At 37.3% G+C, this 24,628-nt stretch overlaps 2 protein-coding genes across 10 annotated transcripts in view; one reads left to right on the top strand and one right to left on the bottom strand.

Annotated features, from left to right (window-relative positions):
• CYP39A1 (cytochrome P450 family 39 subfamily A member 1) overlaps positions 1–16,063 on the bottom strand; it is a 100,712-nt gene extending 84,649 nt beyond the window's left edge. The window contains exons 1-5 of one of the 2 annotated variants that reach the window (XM_017878069.1): positions 15,587–16,063; positions 6,503–6,638; positions 3,957–4,071; positions 2,274–2,423; positions 835–928 (exon numbers count right to left, since the gene is read on the bottom strand). In XM_017878069.1, coding sequence (XP_017733558.1) covers positions 835–928; positions 2,274–2,423; positions 3,957–4,071; positions 6,503–6,638; positions 15,587–15,763 — 672 coding nt within the window. In that variant the 5' untranslated portion in view covers positions 15,764–16,063. Of the gene's footprint in view, positions 1–834; positions 929–2,273; positions 2,424–3,956; positions 4,132–6,502; positions 6,639–15,586 lie in introns of both variants that reach the window. The other variant, XM_017878068.1, reaches the window with a different exon arrangement.
• A 42-nt stretch (positions 16,064–16,105) lies between these two features.
• Positions 16,106–24,628, top strand: part of SLC25A27 (solute carrier family 25 member 27) — a 41,482-nt gene continuing 32,959 nt past the window's right edge. For 6 of the 8 annotated variants that reach the window (XR_001886728.1, XR_001886729.1, XR_001886727.1 and 3 more), the window contains exons 1-3: positions 16,106–16,482; positions 19,005–19,196; positions 22,140–22,224. Coding sequence is in view for 5 of the 8 variants with exons in the window: in XM_017878076.1 (XP_017733565.1) it covers positions 16,380–16,482; positions 19,005–19,196; positions 22,140–22,224 (380 nt within the window). In the remaining 3 variants the exon portion in view is untranslated. Of the gene's footprint in view, positions 16,483–17,012; positions 19,197–20,612; positions 21,706–22,139; positions 22,225–24,628 lie in introns of those variants that run through there. The other 2 variants (XM_017878073.1, XM_017878074.1) reach the window with 2 other exon arrangements.

Here is a 24,628-nt window from a genome sequence, read left to right as displayed (position 1 = left end):
CTAGGCTGGAGTGCAGGAGCACAATCAGGGCTTGCTGCAGCCTTGACTGCCTGGGCTCAAGTGTGATCCTCCCACCTTAGCCTCCTGAGTAGCTGGTACCATAGGTGTGTGCAACCATGTCTGGCTAATTTTTTTTTATCATTATTTGTAGAGATGAGGTCTTGCTATGTTGCCCAGGCTGGTCTCGAACTCCTGGGCTTAAGCAATTCTCCTGCCTCGGCCCCCCAAAGTGCTGGGATTACAGGCGTGAGCCACCATGCCTGGCCTACTGCAGCGTTTCTGACTGAGTGATTCCCAAATGATGCTGGTGCTGTTGGTTTATGGGCCACATTTGAAGAACCACAGATCTGGAATAACACTTAGGGCTCAGACTCCTAGTGCCTGGCTTTTTAAATTATACTATTTTCCCTCCTTGCATCTGAAGAAACAACTAATGGTAGTGGCATCAACAACAAAGTCTACTTTGTAGGGCTTTGTTCTCTTTTCCAATTTGCCATTACTTTCACCTGTCGCTACTGACACAGCCAACTGTATGATAACACAGAAATCAATACAGAACATCGGAATTGTATTTTTGTTTTGCTAGTTGTCTCTGGTTTTTTCATATGTGGAATTCATATGTGGAATTCCTATTCAACAGGAATAGGATACCTGTTCTACATAGGTTGTTGTGATTATGTAACAACGAAATAATGTATCTCAACATGTCCAGTACAGTGGTTGACACAAAAATGGTATCTAATCAATCTCATGTGTTTTAGCAAAATATATTTTAACAACCATAATTTATTACTATCTTTACGTTAGCAAAAAAAAAAGGTAAGAAATACTTACCATGGAATTATTTTTTGCAGATTTACATGCTTTTATATCTGGAATGTTTTTCTCAAACAGTTCCAGGAACCATTTTTTGGACTTTGACCAGTTTCTACATGAGAAAAAGATATATATACAAATTAATTTGAAAGCACTTTAGGAATAACAAGTCACAGCATAAAAAATAGATGTCTGTGGAATTAAAATTATTTCTCCAAATTTATTCTTAATTTTCAGGTATAATTTCATGAAAGGTCTATCTTTGGAATTATTAGTCCACAAAGACAACTGGGGAGGCAGAGCAACTACATTTTAGTGTCTTTTGTAAATAAAACTTCAGAGTCTCATTGCATTGGTGCTGAATAAGAAGGCAGAACCCACAACTTGCTTGGTCTGCCTTTACTGTGGCTGCTGTAAGTTGTAGGAAGATGAAAACCCAATGCACAGAATCAATCTCTGACTTAAGCCATGAAAAACAGACTTGCTCTAATCTTCTAAATCTTGTCTGAACAGTCACCATTGTAGATGAATGGCCTACGTAGGCTATGGTCTGAATGTCTGTGTCCCTCCCAAATCTTTATATGTTGAAATCCTAACCCCCAAGGTGATGTTATTAGGAGGTGGGGGTGTTTGGATGGTAGTTGGGTCATGAGGCTAGAGCCCTCATGCAAAGGAGTAGCACTCCTATGAACAGGGTCTGAGGGAGTCTGTCTGCCCCTTTCACCATGTGAGAATGCAGTGAAAAATTGGGAGTCTGCAACCTGGAAGGAGCCCTCACCAGAATGTGAGGATACTGGCCCCCTCATCTCAGACCCCCAGCCTCCAGGGCAATGAGAAATAGCCCTCATCAGAATGTGACCATACTGGCATGCTCATCTCAGACCTCCAGCTTCCAGGATGATGAGAAATAAATTCCTGTTGTTTATAAGCCTCCCAGTCTATGATACTTTGTTATAGCAACCCAAATGGAGAAAGATATAGAGCCACTGCCAAGAAATTTCAAAATTGCGCAGTTACTTTGCATGTGCCTCATTTTACAAACACTTGTCTGAACCAACTGTGAGAAATGCATTTAATGACGCCTATGTTTGCCTCAGAGAGAATGAGGAGCACAGTGTCTGATTCTGAGACTGCTCACACTGATGATTTAGCAGGAATCTTGACTGTAGCAACGAGTGCAATAATAATAAGCTGTAGATGGGATAAAAGGCCTCAAAATACATTCTTAGTCCCATCGATCTCTTTCTCTCTTTTGTTTTTGTTCATCACAATAAGAAAAGCATCTCTCTTCTTTGGTCCTCCCTCAATTCACATACAGACACCAAAAACAGGTCATAAGAAACAGCTTCTCTCCCACTTAAACTGGGGTTACATCTACTTAGAACAGAAAAATAAGAGGTGTATCAGTTGCTGAGAGAAGCTTGGTCAATGAATTAATTATAGGAAACAACTGCTACCTTAGAAGACACTCTGGCAACTGGGAACCATACTCAAAATCTTCATCATAAGCTTGAAAATACTGATGGAACTCCTTGATTTTCTTCTTGTTTGTGGGAAACCAACTTTTATTAAAGAGCGTATTCACTGTGACTGGATAAAGGAGATGTCTACAAAGACAGAAACACAGAAAGTTAGACCCAAAGACCAAAGAAGAAAGGCAAAGGATACAAAGCAGGGCGCTATTTCATAGCGATATATGAGGGGCAGATAATAGGTGACAGATTCTCTTGGGAAAAAGTCACTCTTAAGAAGTTTTGATATTTGCTTACTGTGGTCAAGATAATACAGGGGGAACTGAAATTGTGGTTTGATTAATCTGAAGATATTTAAATGCTTTCTAAACAAGCATATTAGACTCTGACAAATATGAGATAATAAATACATTGATCTAATACAATTCAACAAGAATTTATTTAGCAGATAATAGTAACTAAGATATAGTCCATTCCTTTAGACAGCAACCACAACAACAACGACAAAAACAAAAACAAGGAATCAGGGCAATATTAGTCACCAAATTTCCTAATTTCTCACAGGATCCCATAAATTCAAACTACTGCCTATTGAAATACAGTACATATCATCAATAAGTTTTACCATTAAGATAATAAAGTGATTACTGTAGCAAACTTAAGATAAAGAATATAAAATATTGTTAACATGCCTTAAAACACTTAATACTTGTTTATTTAATTTTTATTTACCATCCTTTCATAATCTCATTCACCCAAAGTTTCAAAAATATCCAGGAATATTTTGTTCATTTCAATATATTCATTTCATTATAGATACTGGGTACGCTTCAGCACATTTTTTAATTTGGTTGTTTGTTTTTGTGTCCCCCTCCAGCCCCCATTACTGGACCTCTAACAAAATGTTCACTGTCATTCTGTTTGAGTCTGAACTGCTGAATCTTGCCTTGGGCATTCCAGGATCCTGCTGAGATGGCAACGTGACTCAGGTAACTTCAACTTACCAAATCTCTTTATGCACATGGGAAATTTTTTTCACGGTTCCCATGCCCAGACTTTAACTTTTCCATAAAGCTTCAGAACGGGGCTGACTCTGTCTGCTGCTCTTCCCTGTCTCTTGGGATCTCCATTAATAAAGGACCCTGGAGCTCAGTCCTGAGGCCCACACTGACTTTGCCTGAGCCACTTGTTAAGTAACAAAAACATCTCCTGGACCTTTTTCACCACTTTGTGATTCCATTCTCTCTCCTATCCTCTCAACGTCCTCTTGTTCTAATAATTGCAAATTGCACTGAAGGTTTTATCAAAATTCTAATGGGGAAGTATGAAAATTATAAGAAGAAAATCCATGTAGTTTATACAAAAATGTATGGAATGACTAAGGAGAAATTACTGCAAATATATTACAATGATTGCATTGGCTTATTTGCTCACCATAAAATAGAAATGCTAAACTGAATTAGAATTTAAAAGATTGGTGACAGAGCAAGATTCTGTCTCAAAAAAAAAAAAAAAAAAAGAATTTAAAAGATTAAAATAATCTCTTAATAGCCTAGTTAGGTAGATTTCATTAATCAACCTGACAATGTTTGAAGTCCAATGTATAGGTTTCAATTTTTTTATTTAAAACAAAAAGCAAGACTAAATCATATTAATGCATCTATTTACCTTACTAAGTTGTTCAGGTCCATTTTTCCATGAATGCCTAAATTCTCCAGTTGTTCATGTAATTCTTCAGTCAGTTGCCCCGTAAATTGATGGAGATTGACAGTCCCCATTTTCCCTTTCAACATAATATAGAGTTTTTCATGCAGTGCTAAAAAGACATTCTTTGGAATTGATGCTATGAACAAAGAAAACTATTTTCAAAATAAGCAACAACTCCTTGAAACACACAGTCAATATATCTCTACTATTATTTGGTCAGCAGGGACTACAGCCAAAGTCCTCCCAGCACATAAGGTCACCTCCCGTAAATAAAAGTAGATAAAGACTCAACATATTCTCTGCTGAGCATGGTGGCTCAAACCTGTAATCCCAGCACTTTGGGAGGCCGAGGCAGGTGGATCACTTGAGGTCAGGAGTTCCAGACCAGCCTGACCAAACATGGTGAAACCCCGTCTCTACTAAAAATAGGAAAATTACCTGGCTGTGGTGGGCACCCGTAATCCGAGTTACTGGGGAGCCTGAGGCAGAAGAATCACTTGAACCCACAAAGTAGAGTTGCAGTGAGCTGAGATCACACCACTGCACTCCAGCCTGAGCGACAGAGAGAGACTTTATCTCAAAACAAACAAACAAAAAAGATTCAATGTATTCTGTGAGATGGTGGAACTTTATTCACTTTAAGGGATAATCTATAAATGGATGATCAAGAGAGCTGGTATTTTCAACCCTTCTCCCTCCAAATCTATAGTCCAGATACATTAAAAACACATATTTTACATATCCCAGCATTTCAGAGGCTGTTCTGTCTGTTCAGAATATTCTCCCCTTCGTTATACCCATATCTACTCCCACCCAATCCCACACACTTATACCTATGAGCTTTAAACTTATGCTGCACATTTCTATTTGTCCTTCAAGTGTCTTCTTGAATATTACTTCCACCAGGAGCCTTTCCTAACACCATGAATAGCTTTCAGCCTACTATTTTCTTTATATTAGTATTCATGCTCCCTCTACAACACACTCTCCTAATTAAAAATTGGAGTTTATTTTTTACTCATTTCTCTATATTTTTCTTTCACCTTGTTTTATTGACTTTGAAGTAACTTTTTCTTTAAAAAAAAAAATTTAGATTCAGAGGGTACATGTGCAGGTTTGTTATATGAGTATATTGTGTTATGCTGAAGTTTGGGGCATGATTAATCCTATCACTCAGGTAATGAGCGCAGTACTCAATAGTTTTCAACCTTTGCCACCCGTCCCCTCCCTCCAGTAGTCCCCTGTGCCCACTGTTGTCATTTTATTAAAGTAACTTTTTCAAAGAATAAGTTTTAATTTTGTATTTCATCGTGCTATTACGTGTAAGTTACATTTTGTGTAAGTTAATGAAAAACAGTTTTTAGATTTCCTGAGCATACATCTTCTCTATGGTTGGGGAATATATGGGAGGAAAGGGAAGCTGACTCAAGAATAAATATTAATATATTTCATCTGTTCAACAGAAATATTTAAGCATGAAAGTCCCCAGAGGAGGCCCAGGTGAAAAAAACTCAATCATTTCCATACACCTCTGTTAACTTAGCAAATTTTTTTAAAGGGATATGTGACTCTACAGATCAAAGGCCTTCAAAATATTTCTATTATTTGATCTGAAATTCCATAGTCCAAGTATCAAGAAGCACTAAATAATCAAAGAACTTCACCAACAGGTTGTGATATCATGCATGCAAGAAGAAAAATATATATATAATTCTCTTGATTACTGGTAGTTTTTAAAACAAACTTTCTTATCTTAATGGCAAGAAATGCACAAAAGGTTACATGAAAAGGAACCAAAGAAGAAAAAAGGCAAACAGAGAGAAAGAAGTCACAGAGAATAGAAGCAAACAAAAACATTGTGAAAGCACAAAAAAGAACCAGACACAAAATGAACTAGCTCTGCATTCCAGGGAGGACACACGACCCCAGTACACACATTTGCAGCCTAGGAAGAAATGAAGGCAGACAGCCATACTGGAAGCATGCTGACTATACAATCTGGCAGTCTCTGAAGACAGAGGATTTGTGAAAGGGCAAGTCAAGCTCCCACTTACTGTAACAGCCCTACAAAATATGTCAGGAAATGCCACGGTAAAGGATTTACTAAGCTATGGAATTCTAGTTTCGGGGACTGAATAGCACGTAATCAGTCCAAGAGCTGTAGCCTGTAGAACACTGTACACACAGCAGTAGAACAGAATTAGTGACATCTTGGAAGCTGTAACATGATACAGATTCCAAATATTCTCTAAAGAAAACATCAATGAGGTAACCTTATCACTTTCACGTGTCTAATTCAAATCTAAATTTATGAGGCTGCCATTCATTTGCGCTTCAATGGCCAAACTCTTCTACCCATAACTCTTTCCTCTTCTACCCATACCTCAAGAATAAAATAATGGACCTTCATCATTCTTGATAGAGGAGTGAGGATGTAATTTTTACCTAAAACTACTCCTGGATTCCAATGTTGGATTTCGAATGGACTATCTGAAAATATTCCTTACCTGTATGATAAACGATATTTTGCACTGCTAGTTCAAAATCTATTTTTTTGGATTTTAGAAACACATTAATTCCTTCTTCCTCAGTAACAAAAGTCATTCGGTTTCCCATGGCAAAGACTGTAAATATTGGCCCATACTGAAATAAAACAAACACAGATTATATTAGCATTTCTAAGCCATGTTTAAGACCTTTCTCCTCAAGAATCCTAATGTTGAAGTTACAGTCAAAAGACAAATTATTATATTTGGTAATTAGTTATAAATTCTGATAGTTTTAGTCAGATCTGAATTATATAAATTTTAATTTGTTCTGTCCTGACATGTAATGTTCCCTTTGATCATTTTATTGCCTATTTGTAGCTTCCTTTCTTGTAGGATGAAATAAGTAGAAAATAATAATTATAAATAATTAGAAATTATATCAACATTGCGACATTTAAACATTGTTTTCAAGATATTGGTAGACTTATAAGCAACCTATAGCTGAATATTGTGCAACAAGAAAGTTCAATACTGCCAGCTGGTTCACAGGAAATCTATGGTTATTCAACAATGTCTTGCAATCCTATACACTTTCCTAATCTGTTCACTTTCCTAGTTTTCAAAATGACTATTTCACCTGTACAACCTACCCAACCTCTCCACTCTGACATAGTGTCCCTGCCTTGTAACTCACTGGAAAAATGGAGCCATCAAGTAGCAGTTTCAGTTTCTCATTACTAAATCCTGCAAGGTATATACATTTGCACCCATTCTCCATCTGTTCCCTCCTCTTAACACGGATGGAAGCTCCTGCCCTTGTGAAATGTCAACACTTCTCCATTTGTGTTATGGATCTTACACTCTTGCCTTCTCTTTTCTACATTTATGCCTCTCTCTCCTACATCATTAATTTTCCCCTCTTTATCAGATCACTCTTAGCAACCTGTAAACATACTTAGCACGGGGTTTGATATCAGGGGTCTATGACCTTGCTGGGAAAAAAAATATGTCATCTTCATTGGCGTCTAAGTATAATTTATCAGTTTCTTCAATTACGAATGTGGGCAACAAACCACAATCTTTTCCATGACTCTTATCATCAAAATAAATCATCATACTTTCATATTCCATTACAGTATTATACATATCTCAAGGCATAATTTATGCTCATCACTACTTCAGTATTAGTCATTTCTATACCTCCCAAGAGATGGCACATGATTACTCCTGCAACACACTGTTGGGTAGTACTAGGCAATTTGCAGGCCCAAAAATCATTAAGCCACCAAAAAAATGAAGTCCCATTTTTGTACATTAGTGATCCAGACATCTACATTGCTTTCTAACATTCCTATCTATAATTGTTTGTTAACCAGTACTTAGAAGATGACTTATTTTCACTGTTAAAGTTTTGTTCAAATGAGAATTCTTAGCTTCCCATTAGTAGGTAACCTTTTGTAACATCTATAAGCACCTGGCCACAAGTGTAGACTAACCACATTCAAATACATTGAATCAGCAGTTGAGATAATTGTTGATGAGAGGCATTTAAAGTAACAGCAATATAACTGCAGAGTGAAAGATGGTCATGCACAGTGTTAGAAATTATGTAACAGGGTTTTTGTTGTTGTTGTGTTGTTGTACTTGCTTTCCTTTTGTTCTTTTCTTGTATGCAACGTCAGCAGCCTCAGTATTACGAAGTAAAGGCAGGCACACATGGTATGTAGTAGAAGTGGTGCTTGTATATTTTTTAAACTTTTTATTTAGAGATAATTGTAGATTAACATGGGGTTGTAAGAAATGTTACAGAGACAGCCTACATATCCATTACTCTGTTTTCCCAGTATTAACATCTTGCAAAACTATAGTACAGTGTCACAACCAAGCTATTGACATTGATACAGTTAAGATGCAGAATATTTCCATCACCACAAAGATCTTAAATGATGCCCTTTTATAGCCACCCCCACTGTTTCTCCCACTCCCACCTTCTCCTTAATCATTGGCAACGCTCATCTGTTCTCCACTTCTATAACTTTGAATTTCACTATGTTATATAAACGGAAGTATGTAGTATACAATTTTGGGGGACTGGTTTTTCATTCAGTGTAATTCTCTGAATGTTCGTCCAAATTGTGTGTATCAATCATTCACTCCTTTATATTTCTGAGTAGTACTCCACAGTGTGAAGGTACGACAGTTTATTTAAACATTATGAAGGCTGAGCTAGACATGCCTATAATCCCACTGCTTTGGGGGTCTGAGGCAGGAGTATCACTTGAGCCCAGGAGTTTTTGAGGTTGCACCACTGCACTCCAGCCAGGGCAACACAGCAAGACTGTCTCTAAAATAAAACAATAAAATGAATAAGTTTGAAAGACAGTGAGATTCTTTTCAGTTTGGCGCTGTCACAAACGTAAACATCCATATCTGGGTTTTTATGTAAACATTAAGTTTCTCTGTGATAAATTCCAAAAGTGCAATTGCCAGGTCATATGGTTGGCTGTGTGTTTAGATGTTTAAGAAACTGGGAAAGTGTTTTCTGGAGCGGCTGTACCATTTTATATTTCCACCATATGTATAAGTAATCCAGTTTCTCTGTATCCTTACCAACATTTGGTGGTGTTGCTATTTTTATGGTTGCCATTCTGATAGATGTGTAGTAGTATCTCATGATTTTAATTTGCTTACCTCTAATGACTATTGATGTTGAACATCTTTTCATGTGCTTATTTGCCATCTGAATATTCTCTTCATTGATACATCTTGTTTATGTCATCTGCCCATTTTCTAACTGGATTTTGTATTATATTGTTGAGGGTTGAGAATTCTTTATATATTCTAGATATTAGTCCTTTGTTGGATATGTGGTTTACAAATATTTTATCCCAGTGTGTAGCTTTTCTTTAACTCTTTTTAATGAGCTCTTTTACAGAGCAAATGTTTTTAAATTTTGATGAGGTTCAATGTATCAGTTTTGCCTTTTATGAACTGTCCTTTTGGTGTTAAGTCTAAGAGCTATTTTCTATCCCAAATTAGGAAGATATTCTTCTATATTTCTTTCTATAGGTTTTATATCTTTGTTTTACATTTAAGTCTGTTATCTATTTTGAGTTAATTTTGTATATGATATAGGACTTAGGTAGAAATTCATTGTGTGTGTGTGTTGGGGGTGGTTCTTTGTTGTTGTTTTGTTTGTTTTGGCTTATGGAGTCAAATTGCTCCATGACCATTTGTTTAAAAAAGCCATATTTATTTCACTGAGTTGTTTCTGCACCTTTGCCAAAAATCAGTTGGCATACTTGTGTGGATCTATCTCTAGATACTCTACTTTGTTCCACTGATCTTTGTGTGTATCCTTCTGCCAGTACTACATCATCTTGATTAATAATAGGCCTTGAAATTGAGTGGAATGATTCCTCTCATTCTATTTTACTTTTTCAAAATTGTTTTATTTATTTTAGTTTCTTTGCCTTTCCATATAAATTTTAGAATAGCCTTGTCTATATCTATAGCAAATCTTATTGGGAATAGTATTTGCATCAAACCTGGATATCAGTTTGGAGGAAACTGGCATTTTTAATATGTTGACATTTCCAATCAGGAATACAGTATGTGTCTCCCTTAAGACCTTTGATTTTTTTCATCAATGTTTTGTGGATTTTAGCATACAAGTTCTGTATGTTTTGTTAGATTTGTACCTAAATATTTCTTGAGTTATTATAAATGGTAATGTATTTTTAATTATGGTTTCCACATGTTCATTGTTCGTATGTAACCAAACAATTGATATTTTTATGTATACCTTGTATTTATTCCAGAGGTTTTTGTAGACTCCTTGGGATTTTCTACATAGACAATGATGTCATCTGCAAATTAAGACAGTTTCATTTCTTATTTTCAAATCTGTATGTATTTTATTTTATTTTCTTACTTTATTCCACAGGCTAAAATTTCCCACACTATGCTGAATAAGAGTTGTGACAACAGAGATCTTTGTTTTGTTCCCAATCACATGGAAGTATTTAGTCTTTAATCATTTAAGTGTCCTGTTAACTGAAGGATTTTTGTAGATGTCTTTTATAGAGTTAGGAAATTTCCCTCTATTCCTTATCATGAATGGATATCAGGAATGGATATTGAATTCTGTCAAATGCTTTTTCTGTATCAATTATGTACTTTTTCTTCTTTAGCTTGTTAATACAGCAGCTTACATGGATTGACAGACTTCACTTGGTAATTCGTCTTACATATTGATAAATTTTATTTGCTGATATTTTGTTATTTTTGCATCTATTAATATATTCATAAGTAATATTTGTCTGTAGTTTTCTTCTGTACTATCTGTGACTTGATATCAAGGTAATGCCAACTTCATAAAATAGACTGGGAAATGTTCCTATGTCTTCTACCTTCCGGAAGAAATAGTGTAGAACTCATAGTTAATTCTTTTTTAAACATTTGGTATAGTTTTCCAATGACACAATCTGGGCCTAGATAATTCTTTTTGGGAGGTTATCAAATTACAAATTCAATTTTCTTAATAGTGTAGGGCTATTAAAATTTTGTATTGTATATTGGATAGTTTTGTTAGAATATGGTTTTCTAGGAATTGATCCATTTTATGTAACTTGTTGAATTTATGTTTGTAGAGTTATTCATAGTATTTTCTTATCATCCCTTTTGATGTCTGCAGTGATATTCCCTGTTTCATTCAAACATTGGTCATTTGTGTTTTCTCTATCAGTCCTGCATGAAGTCTGGCAATGTTACTGGTCTTTTCAAAAAACCAGTTCTTTCTTTCATTGATTTTCCTTATTTTATTTTTTAAATTTTCAACTTCATTGATTTCTGTTCTTTACTATTTCCTTCCTTCTGCTTTATTTGGGCTTATTTTACTCTTTTTTAGAAGGAGATGATTCTTGAAAGTTTATCAATTTCAGATTTTTCTTTTCTAATATAAGTATATAGTGATAGAAATTGTGATATGTTGCATTTTATTTTAATTTGGTTCAATCTATCTTTTATTTTCAAGAGACTGGGTTAAAATATAAAGACTCCGAAAATTGAAAGGGATAGAAAATATGTATCATCCAAACAGTATCCAAAACAAAATTGGTGCAGCTTTAATAATATAAGAGAAAGTAGATTTTAACTCAACATAGATGACTACAGGTAAGACTTAAGTATCACTTAGAGAGGCTTAAAGGAGGTGTCCTTCCCAATAGCTGTTTAAGCAGACAAACTGCAGAAGTTGTCTAATTTACCTATTTTAATGTAGGGAACTTTGTATTTTGGGGGGCTGCTTGACATTTAGATCCTATGCCCACATTTTCAGAATTTCACATTCTACACCTGTTGGTGGGAGGTAGACACCATTTCCCTCATTAGAACCTGAAAAATAATGATGCTTTGTTGAGCCAATATTTTTCCAATAATTTACTTAAACTATTTATTTAATATTTTTACGAAATACCGAACGTCAGCCTAGTACACTTTGGGACACTGTTTTCAAATAATGTTTCCATTGTGTCAACAAATAGATACTTGTAGATAGCTGCAGGTTGTCTATACTATTACGTGTTTAAAATAACTCTCTTAGAGTGCCAGAAATTTTATCAATGTCTCATGCTTAAAAAATGGTAAATTCTAATCAACAAAAGACAGATATAACCAGGCAATTTGAAGCATAAACAAAATCCTCTGTCTCAATTATAAAGTACAAAGTATCAGGTTTGCAATATGGGTTTTTCTTTTGTAATAGAATTTCGTAACTAAAGATTGGGTTCTAGCCATCTCAAGGCTCAACTCGGGTAGTAGTATTCACTACCAAGCTGACACGGTTGGTGGCAGAATTTAGTTTTTCACAGGCTATTGGATTGAAGACCTTTGATTTTTACTGGGGCTGGCCAGGACCTCCCTCTATTTCTTGACTTGTAGGCCTCTCTATAATGACAGCTCTCATCATCAAAGAGTGCAAACTAGGAAGGCAATTGAGTCTGTTATCAAGATGAAAGCCCTAATCACAGAAGTTACATCAGATCACTTGTGCCATATTCTGTTCATTAGCGGTGAGTCACTAGGTTTTGTTGATACTCAAAAGGAGGTGATCACACAAGGGAATAATTGTAGGATCATTGCAGGTTATCTTAGAAATCTGACTACCCCATGTCTGTCGATGAGGAAATTTATTAAACAAATGCAGCCATATCCATGCATCTTCAAAGAAAAGAATTAGGAGTTCTATCTGGTACTAATATGTAAAGAGTAAATACCTATTGACAATGGAACAGTGTGAATAATATGACATATTTTGCTTATAAGGTGGAAAATAATTCTGTAATTCTATTTGCTTGTATACAGTTAAAGAAACTATGAAACAACACATAAGAAATGAATTACAGGGTTGCCAAGGTTGGGAGTGAGGAGTGAGAACTGGGTGGAAGGGAAACAGAGGTTGAAGGGACTTTTCCAGTAGTTTTTATATTTACAATTTTTTGAACCATATAAATCCACAATCTATTCAAAGATTAAATAAAAATAATAGGAAGATTTTTTTGTGGTCACCAAAGTTGTCTCTTTTCAGTATTCTAGAGGGGCATGAGAAGCTGAGAGTATTAGCTAATGATGGAATTTTAGAAGTTTTTTCTTGAAGGTTCAATACGCCATAAGTAGTGTCTTATGCAGTTGCCATTTAGATGCAATTTCACATCAAGTCTACTGAGTACCTGTTGCAGCCACTGCAAAAACTCAGAATGGAACCTCCCACTCAAGATTTGGTTTGGATGTCAAGACAGTGACTACATTTACATACACACACACACACACACACACACACACACACACCTCGAGAGGGTATGAAGTGGTTTATTTCATACATAATGAGACTTCTCTGGGGAAAGTAGGGCAGTCCTCTCAAGCTGATCTGAAAATGATTTGAGAAAACAGTGAAAAGAGACAGGTCTTAGGGTTTTATTGTGGTTAGGGGGTAGGCTCTGGTGTGAGCCTTCCTGCATGAATGTTGGGGTTTTGTGGTTTGAATCTCTCCTGGCACCAAAGGTGGGAGCACCCTGGCCTTTTTTTTTTTTTTTTTTTTTTTATCATACTGCCCAGATTAAGGGTACAAGAAGAGGCAAGGGTGAATCTTAAAAGCTTTTAGTAGTAAAACATCAAATAAAGCAGTCGTATTCTTTTTTTTAAAAGAGACAAGGTCTTGCTCTGTTGCCACGCTGGAGTGCAGGTGCTCAGTCATAGCTTACTGGAACCTGGAACTCCTGAGCTCAAGCAAGCCTCCCGACTCAGCCTCCCGAGTAGCTGGGACTACAGGCGTGTGCCACTGCGCCAGGTTAATTTTTTTATTTTTATATTTAGTTTTTGTAGAGATGACGTCTTGCTATATCTCCCGGGCTGGTCTTAAATTCCTGGCCTCAAGCAATCCTCCCACCCCTGCCTCCCCAAGTGTTGAGATTACAGGTGTGAGCCATGGAGTCCAGCAATAACTTGTTTTGTTTAGTCAGGATAGCAACAGAGACCTCACAAATATTTAGCCTTCTGACACAAGCTTGTAAAAAAACAGTTCCTTAAAAATTATCAAAATCATATGCGTAAGGAAGGCTGTGGGAGACAAAGGAGTATTTCTTTAGGAGATATAATTTTTCATCTATCAGACTAGCAAAAATTTCAAAGAATTATGGCATTCAGTGTGGCCCAGGATATGAGAAGTTAGGCAATTCCATACAGTCAATGGAAAATAAAAATTGCATATTCATACACCATTTTCCAAAGGTAACACCTTCATATAAACAATTTCAATGTGCATGTCCTTTGACTCAGCAATTCTACTCCTAGAAATTTATTCTGAGTAAACAATCAGATAAATGCAAAATGTACAACCACACAATCAATACATGCACACACACACGCAAGAATGTTCACAGGAGCATTGGTTGAGAGAAAGAAAAAAGGTTGGCAGCAACCTATAAACCCAACTATTGAGATTTAAGTAAGCTAGTGTATCCTCCTATGACAAAATATAGCCATAAAAGGAAGATTCAAAGTATTTCATGGTACAGAAAAGTTATTAACATTATATGTTAAAGTCGAAAGGACATAAAAGAGTATTACACTATTATTCCATTGTTGTTCATTAAATAGTTGTAAATACATAGGAAAAAGACCAACATAATATAAATACATTAAATTTTACAGTATTTCTGGTGTGATATGCTGGGTTATTTTTATTTTCATCTTAGTTCTCTTTAATTTTCTATACGTTTTTTACTAAATTGGAATCTCAGAGATTTTGAAGGTAAATGATCAGTGGCAAAATAATGCTACTACGTATAAATTCATTCTACAAATTGGGCTAACCAGATGGAAAACGGGTCACCACAGAAAGTATTATAATTCATAAGAATAATGATAATATGGTACAAATTTATTAGACAATCAAATACCATAAAATCTTTGTGACTGGAAATTGAATAAAAGACTTAAATTTAATTAACTTAAAAGACATTAATAAAGGTCTGTTCCTTAAAGTGCTCAGACATTTAAAAGATACTTTCAAGACAAAAACATCTAGTACAAGGAGGATTACTAGTCTCCTCAGGCCGTAGTGAAAATGGAGCACATCATTATCAAATAACAACGTCAGCTAAAAATACAGAGCCTGTTTATTTTGTATGGACCACTTGTGCAAGCAATTTGTGCAATATTTTGGTGCTAACTCCGATTTGGATACGAATTACTCATTTTCACAAACTTAAATTGGATTACACTTTATCTTTCCCAATTACTGCAAACATTTACTGAACACGCATACATTTGGAACTTAACTTCGATGAAGTAAAAACACGAAAAGTTAATCTCTACTTCCAAAAATGTAGATGCACGCTGCAATTGTATTTCATTTCTTTCGCAAAATTTTGCACAGAATATTGTTAATTGTTAGTAGAGGATTTCAGAAGTGACTAGATCCTTTAGTTGAGGCAAGCAGGTATGTTCCCCGTGTTCTAGCACTGCACTTAAGAGCCAATGAAAGAAAATTTTAAAAAGAAAGCAGTGTGTCCTCTGGAGACCCCGCCTGCCACGACCACATACCTTGATTCTTGCTTTCTCTATAAATTCTAGAGGGGCTTTCCCAAACTCAAATCCAACTCCAATCCAAGGAATCCAGCCCCTGATGCACGGGGGTCTACGCAAATTCTTCCGCTGAAGGAGTAAGAACAGAGCAAGGCAACCCAGGATTATAATCACTGTTGGGGAAATTAGTTCCATGTTTTTGTCCAGCACCTTCCAGAATCAGAGAAGTGTGAAACAGTCCTGCCGTCCTGGCACTTGCTTCTTTTCTATGGGCTACGGAACCTGACGGGACTCCCAATCTTTCTGCTACAACTTTTGCAGCTCTCCTTCGTAACTGTAGCTTCCTTCCTGTGTCCCAATTTTTAGGTGATTTTTGCATTGTCGCTCCCTCCCACCTCCACTTCTCTTTGAATCTCAGCCAGCGCGGAAAAAATGCAGGGAGCGGCAGGGCAGGGCCGGGCTAGGACTGACGGGCGAGAACCAGTCGCGTTGGTATGGAGACCGGGGGCGGAGCCGCAGCGGGCCCCGCGGCAGGCCAATCAGAGACGTCGTGGAGCCCGGCGGACTACATTGCCCAGTAACCTCCTGGGCTCCGCTGTGTTTTCCTATTCTGGGGTGCAGGGGGTAGCTGAACCACTCCAGCCTGGGACTGCTAGGAAGGTTGCGGGTCCGCCCGGCCGAGCCGAACGAGGGAAATGGTCCTCATCCGGCCACTCGCCGGTTGAAAAGGGGCCGCCCTGGCAGGGAAGCGGCAGCCGCGGCGCGGTGCAGCGGCGAGAAGGGGTGCGTTATCGCCTTGCCCTGCTGCTGAATGTCCGTCCCGGAGGAGGAGAGGCTTTTGCCGCTGACCCAGAGATGGCCCCGAGCGAGCAAGTTCCTACTGTCCGGCTGCGCGGCTACCGTGGCCGAGCTAGGTACCCGGCTGCCCACGCCTGGGCCTCCCTGGCCAGTGGCACGCGCCGCGCTGGGGGAGGGAGCGCGGGCGGCTTGGCGCCCGGCAGTGCGCATCGGAGAGGTCGCCCCTTCCAGGCCCGCCTGGCGGAGGTGGTGGTGGAGGCCAGGCCCGCGGTGGGAGGAGGAGGGATTGAGGTCTCCACGGCCTTTTCCTTCTAATCTCGTCTAATGCTTCCCTTAGGCATGTGCTGTGGTGCTTGAATGTTGTACTTTGAGAAGCCTCGCCAGCTGTCATTCCTCTGTAGGAATCATTTTCCTTTTCATGAGGATGACCTTTTTAAAAACGTAATCTGTTTTCCATCGTTACTGAGATAATTTCTGTAGTTTATAGTCTTACACAGCCACACTGGCATTATCTTGTGGGTCCGAGTTGTGGACCTACCTTGTGGGACTTCCGTTATTAACCTGCCATTCACAGAGCATTGACTTAAGCATCCGCCAGTTACTTGACCTCTCTGAGTGTAATTCATCTATACTGTTTGCCTTGCAGGATTCTGAGAAGTCAATAATATATGATTGCTAAATCCAAGGCAGGACACCAATTAGTTGCGACATTTTCATAATTACTACAATACCAGGGACTGTTGATATATATTTGAAAAGACCCAGTTCTGACCTTCTTACAGGCTGCTGGGGAGACAGAGAAAGAGAATTATAATGTGCACTTGTTATAATGAAGATATTATTAGGTGTCATAGAAGCATAGAAGAGCAGCTACATCTGCCTAAATGAGTCAGAAAAAACTTCAAGAGGCCATCAGAGTGGAATGATGATGCCCTTGAATGAGCAAGTAGCGTTTATTCCAAGGATTTTGTGAGTAGTGTACTCGTGTGTTTCCTGTGAAGCCTTAACTGTGTATTTTAAGATTACCCTTACATTTTCTTGCCTGTTACAAAAAAATAAAAAGAAGAGTTCTGATGCGTTATCATTTGTAAATGTTAGTTGGTCCTATTTTAAGAGTTTATTTTTTAATTCTAGCATAGCCAGCCATGATCGGTTTGTTTTGTGCTCTTCCATTTTGCCTTTTAGCCCCTCTATTTTTTAATGTCTCTCCTTTCGAAAATGATGGAGAATTTTTAATTTTCATTGTTTTTACTGAAATAAAATTCATCAGCTTAAAAGATCTAAAAGCAGATTGCTGAATGATATTTCCAGGTTTTATTTTTAACTGATATGTCCCCCCTGCGACTCAATGGCTTTTATACAGGACTGTTCCTTGTTAAAAATTCATGGAGAGAATGGTGTGGGGAGAGTGGATGGAAATCAAAATGTGGGATGGTTTTAAGTACAAATCACTTCAGGAACCTGAAGCATCATTTAGGAAACCAGCAAGAAAACAAAACTTACTTTGAAAGACATAGTCTGTGTAATATGGAGAATCCTATTAAGATTTTTCAGGTTTCATATGTCAATAAAACATTGCTTGAAGTCTATGCAAGCTACTTCTGTTCTAGGGAAACTGTCAGCAAGATACTAACTTTTCCAAAAACCAGTGGTAAGATTTAATATTCACTTCCCTTCCCCACATTGTTTTCTCTTGGAAAAGGTATACTAAGGTTTTGTGTCAGGTGGTGGTCATTGAAAAGTCTCATATAATGTGAGTAATGTTCATGAACTTGTCTGAACGTCATTATTTTAAATATTCAGGACATTTTCTTTATAAAGTTATGAGCTTTATCTTCCTTATGTAGGCCATTTAGCTTAACTGTATTAAGGTAAAAGGCCTATCTCTAATTTAAAATTTAAAACCAAAAAATTTTTCCAAAATACAGTTAGTACTTGTAAGGAGGCCATGAGTAGGCCTTGCATATAATTTAGTGCTGGAAAAATAATTCCATATGTGCTTTAATTGAAAGAATATTGAGCTTGTGACCCTTGCATATAAAAGACAACATTATAAACTCCATTACATCTTCTGCATCTCAAACATCATGTCAGTGATTCATCTGCATGTGAACATCATCCATGAAATTATAGAATTCAGCTTCCTCTAGCATTTATTATAGTACATAAGAATATATAGTGCAATATTCTAATATTACATTAGATCTCAAATAATCATGGCTGCAGTCAAGAGGATGGTACAGAATATGGATAAATTATTTCCCATTGAAAAGCAAAAATTAATGACTAACAGATATTAAAGTGAAATTTCTGAATAGAAAGAACCCAAGGCTTGTCATTTCTATTTTATTTTATTTTATTTTATTTTTTTTGCCAGTGGTACGAGATGCTCTTGCGTAGTGATTCTTAAATTTGGAACTGTGTGAGAATCAAGTTTCTAAACCCTCTTCAACCTACTGAATTAGATTCCACGGGCATGGGGCTAGGAAATTTCTAATTTTTAAAATCTCCCTAGCTGATTCTGTTATATTCTAAAATTTGAGAACAACCCGTCTTGGGAAAATATTACTCCTATGATTTTAGATTTTGTTTGTTTCTCTGAATGTTGTGGGTTTTCCCTGCATTTGTGTTTTGTTAGCAACCTTTCCCCTGGATCTCACAAAAACTCGACTCCAAATGCAAGGAGAAGCAGCTCTTGCTCGGTTGGGAGATGGTGCAAGAGAATCTGCCCCCTATAGGGGAATGGTGCGCACAGCCCTAGGGATCATTCAAGAGGAGGGCTTTCTAAAGCTTTGGCAAGGAGTGACACCGGCCATTTACAGACACGTAGGTATTTATCTTGATTCTAGCTGGTAAGTTTGTTATGAGTTATGTGTTTGTCTCCTGTGCTTTTCTGTTTGTCCAAAAACAAGCTAGTTTTTTTCTCCTACTGATGCAATACCTGAACACATGCAGCACAGTCTTTTTTTATTATTATTTATTTATGTATCTATTTTATTTATTTATTTATTTTTTGAGAGTTGCACTCTATTGCCCAGGCCGTAGTGCAGTGGTGCCATCTCGGCTCACTGCAACCTCCACCTCCCAGGTTCAAGCAATTCTCCTGACTCAGCCTCCCGAGTAGCTGGGACTACAGGTGCACGCCACCACACCCAGCTAATTTTTTTTCTTTTTTTTTTTTTGTTTTGAGAGAGTCTCTCTCTGTTGCCCAGGCTATAGCACAGTGGTGTGACCTCAGCTCACTGCAACCTCCGTCTCCCAGGTTCAAGCGATTCTCCTGCCTCAGCCTCCTGAGTAGCTAGGATTACAGGCGCACACCACCACACCTGGCTAATTTTTGTATTTTTAGTAGAGATGGGGTTTCACCATGTTGGTCAGGCTAGTCTCGAACTCTTGACTTCATGAAATTTTTGTATTTTTATTAGAGACGGGGTTTCACCATATTGATCAAGCTGGTCCCAAACTCCTGACTTCAGGTGATCCACCTGCCTCGGCCTCCCAAAGTGCTAGGATTACAGGCATGAGCCAACGTGCCTGGCCAGAACACATATAGTCTCTTAAGAAGAAAAAAATTAACTACCAATTATTATTAAGAAGTAACTGTCCTAAATTTTTAGAAACACATACTCACATATTTAGGGATGAACTGTCATGAAGTCTGTAAACCACTTTAAAATATTAATTAAGCAAAAAACAATGAAGCAAGCCAGGTATGGTGGCTTATGCCTATAATCCCAGCAGTTTGGAAAGCCAAGGCAGGATAATTGCTTGAGCCCAGGAGTTCAACACCAGCCTGAGCAAGATGGCAAGACCTTGTCTCTACAAAGAGTAAGAAAATTAGCCAGGCAAGGTGGCACATGACTGTAGTCCCCACTACTCAGGAGGCTGAGGTATGAAAACAGTTGGAACCCAGGAATTCAAGGTGGCAGTGAGCTTTGATCCTGCCACTGCACTCCAGCCTGGGCAACAACACAAGACCCCATCTCTAAAAAAATTAAATTGGGCCAGGTGCTGTGGCTCACGCCTGTAATCCAGCACTTTGGGAGGCACAGGGGGGTAGATCACGTGAGGTCAGGAGTTCGAGACTAGCCTGGCCAACATGGTGAAACCCTGTCTCTACTAAAAATACAAAAATTAGCCAGGCATGGTGGTGCATTTCTGTAGTCCCAGCTACTCAAGAGGCTGAGGCAGGAAAATCGCTTGAACCCAGGAGGTGGCGGTTGCAGTGAGCCAAGATCATGCCATTGCACTCCAGCCTGGGTGACAAGAGTGAAACTCTGTCTCAAAAGAATACAAAATAAATTTTAAAAGTTAGAAAATTAAGGAAATATGGCAGAAATGTTAGTGGTTGATAAATCTCAATAGGTAGAGATAGAGGGAGTTATATATTATTTACTCTTCAGTGTTTGAAAATTTTAATAAAATTTGTATAGGTTTAAGAAAGAAAAAAATGAATAGCTGATATTTTCTTCACTTAAGAACTTTAAACACATAATTTAAATTTTCATATTTTTTGAAAATTAACATATATTTATTACAGTGCCAAATCTCATTAGTCTCTGTCTCATAATCTAAGAGCAGGCTACTCTGAAAGAGAACAGAGTTCACTGCCTAATCCAACACTGGCTATAGTGTAAATGCAACACAGGTGATTTTTGCCCCAGTTCCAAGGCTACCTAACTAGCTATGTGGGCCGTAGTCACCCTTAAAAGAAGATGGTTGCAACTATGCCAGTGAGAACATTTTTCTACTCTGCTTCCACAGTGACACTCACAAGAGGAGGACTTGACTTTTTAGCTTGTGTACAGGAGAATATAAAATTAGCTTCAAAGGAGGTAGGATAGGTTTGGCATTTTTCTCCTCATAATGTTTCCTGAAGCAGGAAAGGATCCTTGATCAGAAAAGTGCTCAGTTCTAATTTCTGATATTTGCTGGCTTAATATTTTTAAAGACTCAGTTCTCCAGATGAGTAAGTTAGGGTGTATCATCAAAAACTTTCTAGAATTGTGTGCAGAAACTGTTACTGGTTTTGCAAGTTGTATATTTTCGAGTATCTTAAAATATTTCATCAACTTTCTAAAACATTAAGAAAAGCTCTCTATACAAATACCATGTGTTGATTTTAATTATTTTGTTTTCCATCATTTTAAAATATTTTCTCCTTTGCATCCCATTATTATTTTGAGTTTCATTTCTTTTCGTTTGTAGTTTGTTGTTCATTGTATTGTTTTACAGCTAAGATTCATTTCATATGTTTGATACTTGGCTGAAAAATTACAATAAATTCTCCAATGAAATTATGTATCTTTATGTAATGAAAATGCCTGCTGTGCACCAAGGTATGTACTAGGGCACCTGGGGTAAGTAAAAACAAACATACAGAGCCTGCCTGGAGAAGCTCATGGTCTGAAGGAAATTATTAAGCAAGAAAAGTTAATTTCTAATCAATATGATCAAAAGGTCAGAGAGCACGTTCTGAAAAACATGTTTTTGAGTTGAGTCCTGAAAGACAAGGACATGTTAGTAAAGCAGAGAAGGGAGAATTCATTTTGGAAAGATCAGACAGTGTATGAGAAGGCAAGAGTCTGAAAAGAGCATGCCCCATTTGGAGAAGCATCAAGAAACCCACATGTCAGAAGCATCGGCCCCATGAGACAAAGACACAGCTAGAGAGATTGACTAGGCCATGTTGAAATGTCCTCTTATTTTATACAGACATAAGCATATAGATACATGTAGCCAAAGTTACCTTTTTAATGATCTTTTTTCACAGTGTACTCCGGAGGTCGAATGGTCACATACGAACATCTCCGAGAGGTTGTGTTTGGCAAGAGTGAAGATGAGCATTATCCCCTTTGGTAAGTTTTGTTTTGAAAATAACATGCCGTTGCCCCAAATGCCTTAATGTTTATTAGGTTTATGTAAAATTGTACATTTGTACCCAAATTGCCTTAAGTTATGGACTTAAAATAATAAATAATTACAATATAAGTCCAGATAATTGAGCATTTACTGCACATGGTATACAGACATACATGTACATACATATATAAGGAGCATATATAGAGATAGTTAATATTTTACTGTTGAAAGAATTCTTATAGAGTACCTTTTTATTTCTCTTTTTATTAAGAACTCTCAGCTTTAGAGTCAGACAGGGATGGGCTAAAATTCCTGCTCTACTACTGTATAACCTGGACAAACTGCTTCACCTTTTTTATCTTCAGTTTTCGCAGCTATAGAAGTAACACTAACCATTAAGTGTTTTTATAGGACTAGGTGAGATGATTAATGTAAGTGTATATTATTTAACAGAAACTGAAAAAATTGGTTACTATAAATAATATACATAGAGTGCCTATAAATAAATAGAAATATAGAAAACACAGGCTGGGCACGGTGGCTCATGCCTGTAATCCCAGCATTTTGGGAGGCCAAGGTGGGCGGATCACCTGAGGTCAGGAGTTCGAGACCAGCCTGGCCAACATGGCAAACCCCTGTCTCTACTAGAAATACAAAAAATGAGCTGGGTGTGGTGGTGGGGGCCTGTAATCCCAGCTACACAGGAGGCAGAGGCAGGAGAATCGCTTGAACCCGGGAGGTGGAGGTTGCTGTGAACTGAGATTGCACTGTTGCACTCCAGCCTGGGCAACAGAGCAAGGCTCTGTCTCAAAAAATAAAAAATAAAAATAAAAAATTTTATGTATATAATTATAATATATAACCTCTCAGCTGGACCACTGCCACAGCCATCTAACTTGTCTCCTCCTTAATCCTCAAATGTGTACCCAGTATCCAGAGTGATTTATTTGAAACACAGATACTAACATGCTATTGGTGTCCTTAAAACTTGTCACTGGTTTCTAATCACCCACAAAATAAAGTGGAAATTTTGGAATGTGACTTAGAAGATCTGCAAAATCTGATCTATGCCTTCAGAGAACTAAGCAATTCATTGATTCTCTTGCAAAGAGTGGTGTGCTAATGAGCTGAAAGATTCCACTGCCTGCACATACCAACCTGTTCTTCACCTGTGTATGTGTGTGTGTGTGCATAGAGAGAGTGTAAGTATGTGTGTGTGTGTATAGATATATATATATAGAGAGAGAGAGAGAGGGAAAAAACACAGTAAACTAAGGAAAAGATTCCAATAGGCAGTTCACAAAAGAAATACACACGTTCATTAAACATTAAAATGTTCAAACTAACCAATAATCAAGGGGATTAATTAAAACCAACTTTAAGCTGTTAGTGGAAATATAAGTTATGATAGTCTTTCTGGAGCATAAATTACTTGTTAACATTTTTGAATGTGTAACCCTTTAACCCTTTGTGATTATAATCATTTATAAATGCTTCTACGTATGCATCAAGATAGACACAAAGATATTGACTGTAGCAGTGTTGATGATAGAAAAATTTTTTTTAAATTTAAACTGTTGATTGGAAGCAGTTAAGTAGGTTATGATATATTTATGGCATAACACAGTTATCGAAAGCATGAGGTGGGTTTCATGTGACTAGCATAGAAAGATGCCTATAAAATCTTTCTTAGTGTAAAAAAAATCCAAGTCACAACAAAAAAAAAGGGCAATATGTAGTTTTACCTTTCAGGCCACATTTCTTTATCCTGTTTTTGAAAAATTGTAATGTACTAAGCTATACTAATTGCTTTCCCAGAGTCAGTTATGGAATAGAAGATTAATAGTCCTCGCATTTTGGAATTTCTTCCAGAAGGCAAAGGTTTAAGTAAAAAGTTCAAAGGAAATATTATACCAGAACTTTCAGGGTGGGTAGGTTTAATGTCCTTTTGACCCAATCAGAACAGTTTATTTGGTAATTATGGTATGCCAGTCTTATACTTAATACTGAGTGCCATCATTCAGCTTACAGTAACAGTCGATGAATAAACAATTAGAATTATGTAAAAAATACAGAGAAAAGAGTGGTTATGAGAGATGCAAAGAGAAGAAAATATGATAATGTACTGTGCTCATCGTTGTGTGGAGAAACAGGCATTTTCATACGTTGCTGGTGGAAGTGCAAATTGATACAGGTTTTCTGGAAAGCAATTTGACAGGCTCTAGCAAATGTTATGTAAATGTTCACATTTCTTAAAGTTATGCTAGTTAAATAAATTATGGCATATCCATAAAATGAAATACTATCAAACTATTAAAAAGAATGAGGCTGCTCTATATGATCTGATAGGGATAACCTTTAAGATATGCTGTTAAGAAAACAGTGCAGAACACCATACAA

Source organism: Rhinopithecus bieti, unplaced genomic scaffold, assembly GCF_001698545.2.
Source record: "Rhinopithecus bieti isolate Rb0 unplaced genomic scaffold, ASM169854v2 scaffold_9981, whole genome shotgun sequence".
Taxonomy (NCBI): Eukaryota; Metazoa; Chordata; class Mammalia; order Primates; family Cercopithecidae; genus Rhinopithecus; species Rhinopithecus bieti.
The sequence above is the reverse complement of the archived record's forward strand: the minus strand, read 5'-3'. Positions and strand labels throughout refer to the sequence as shown.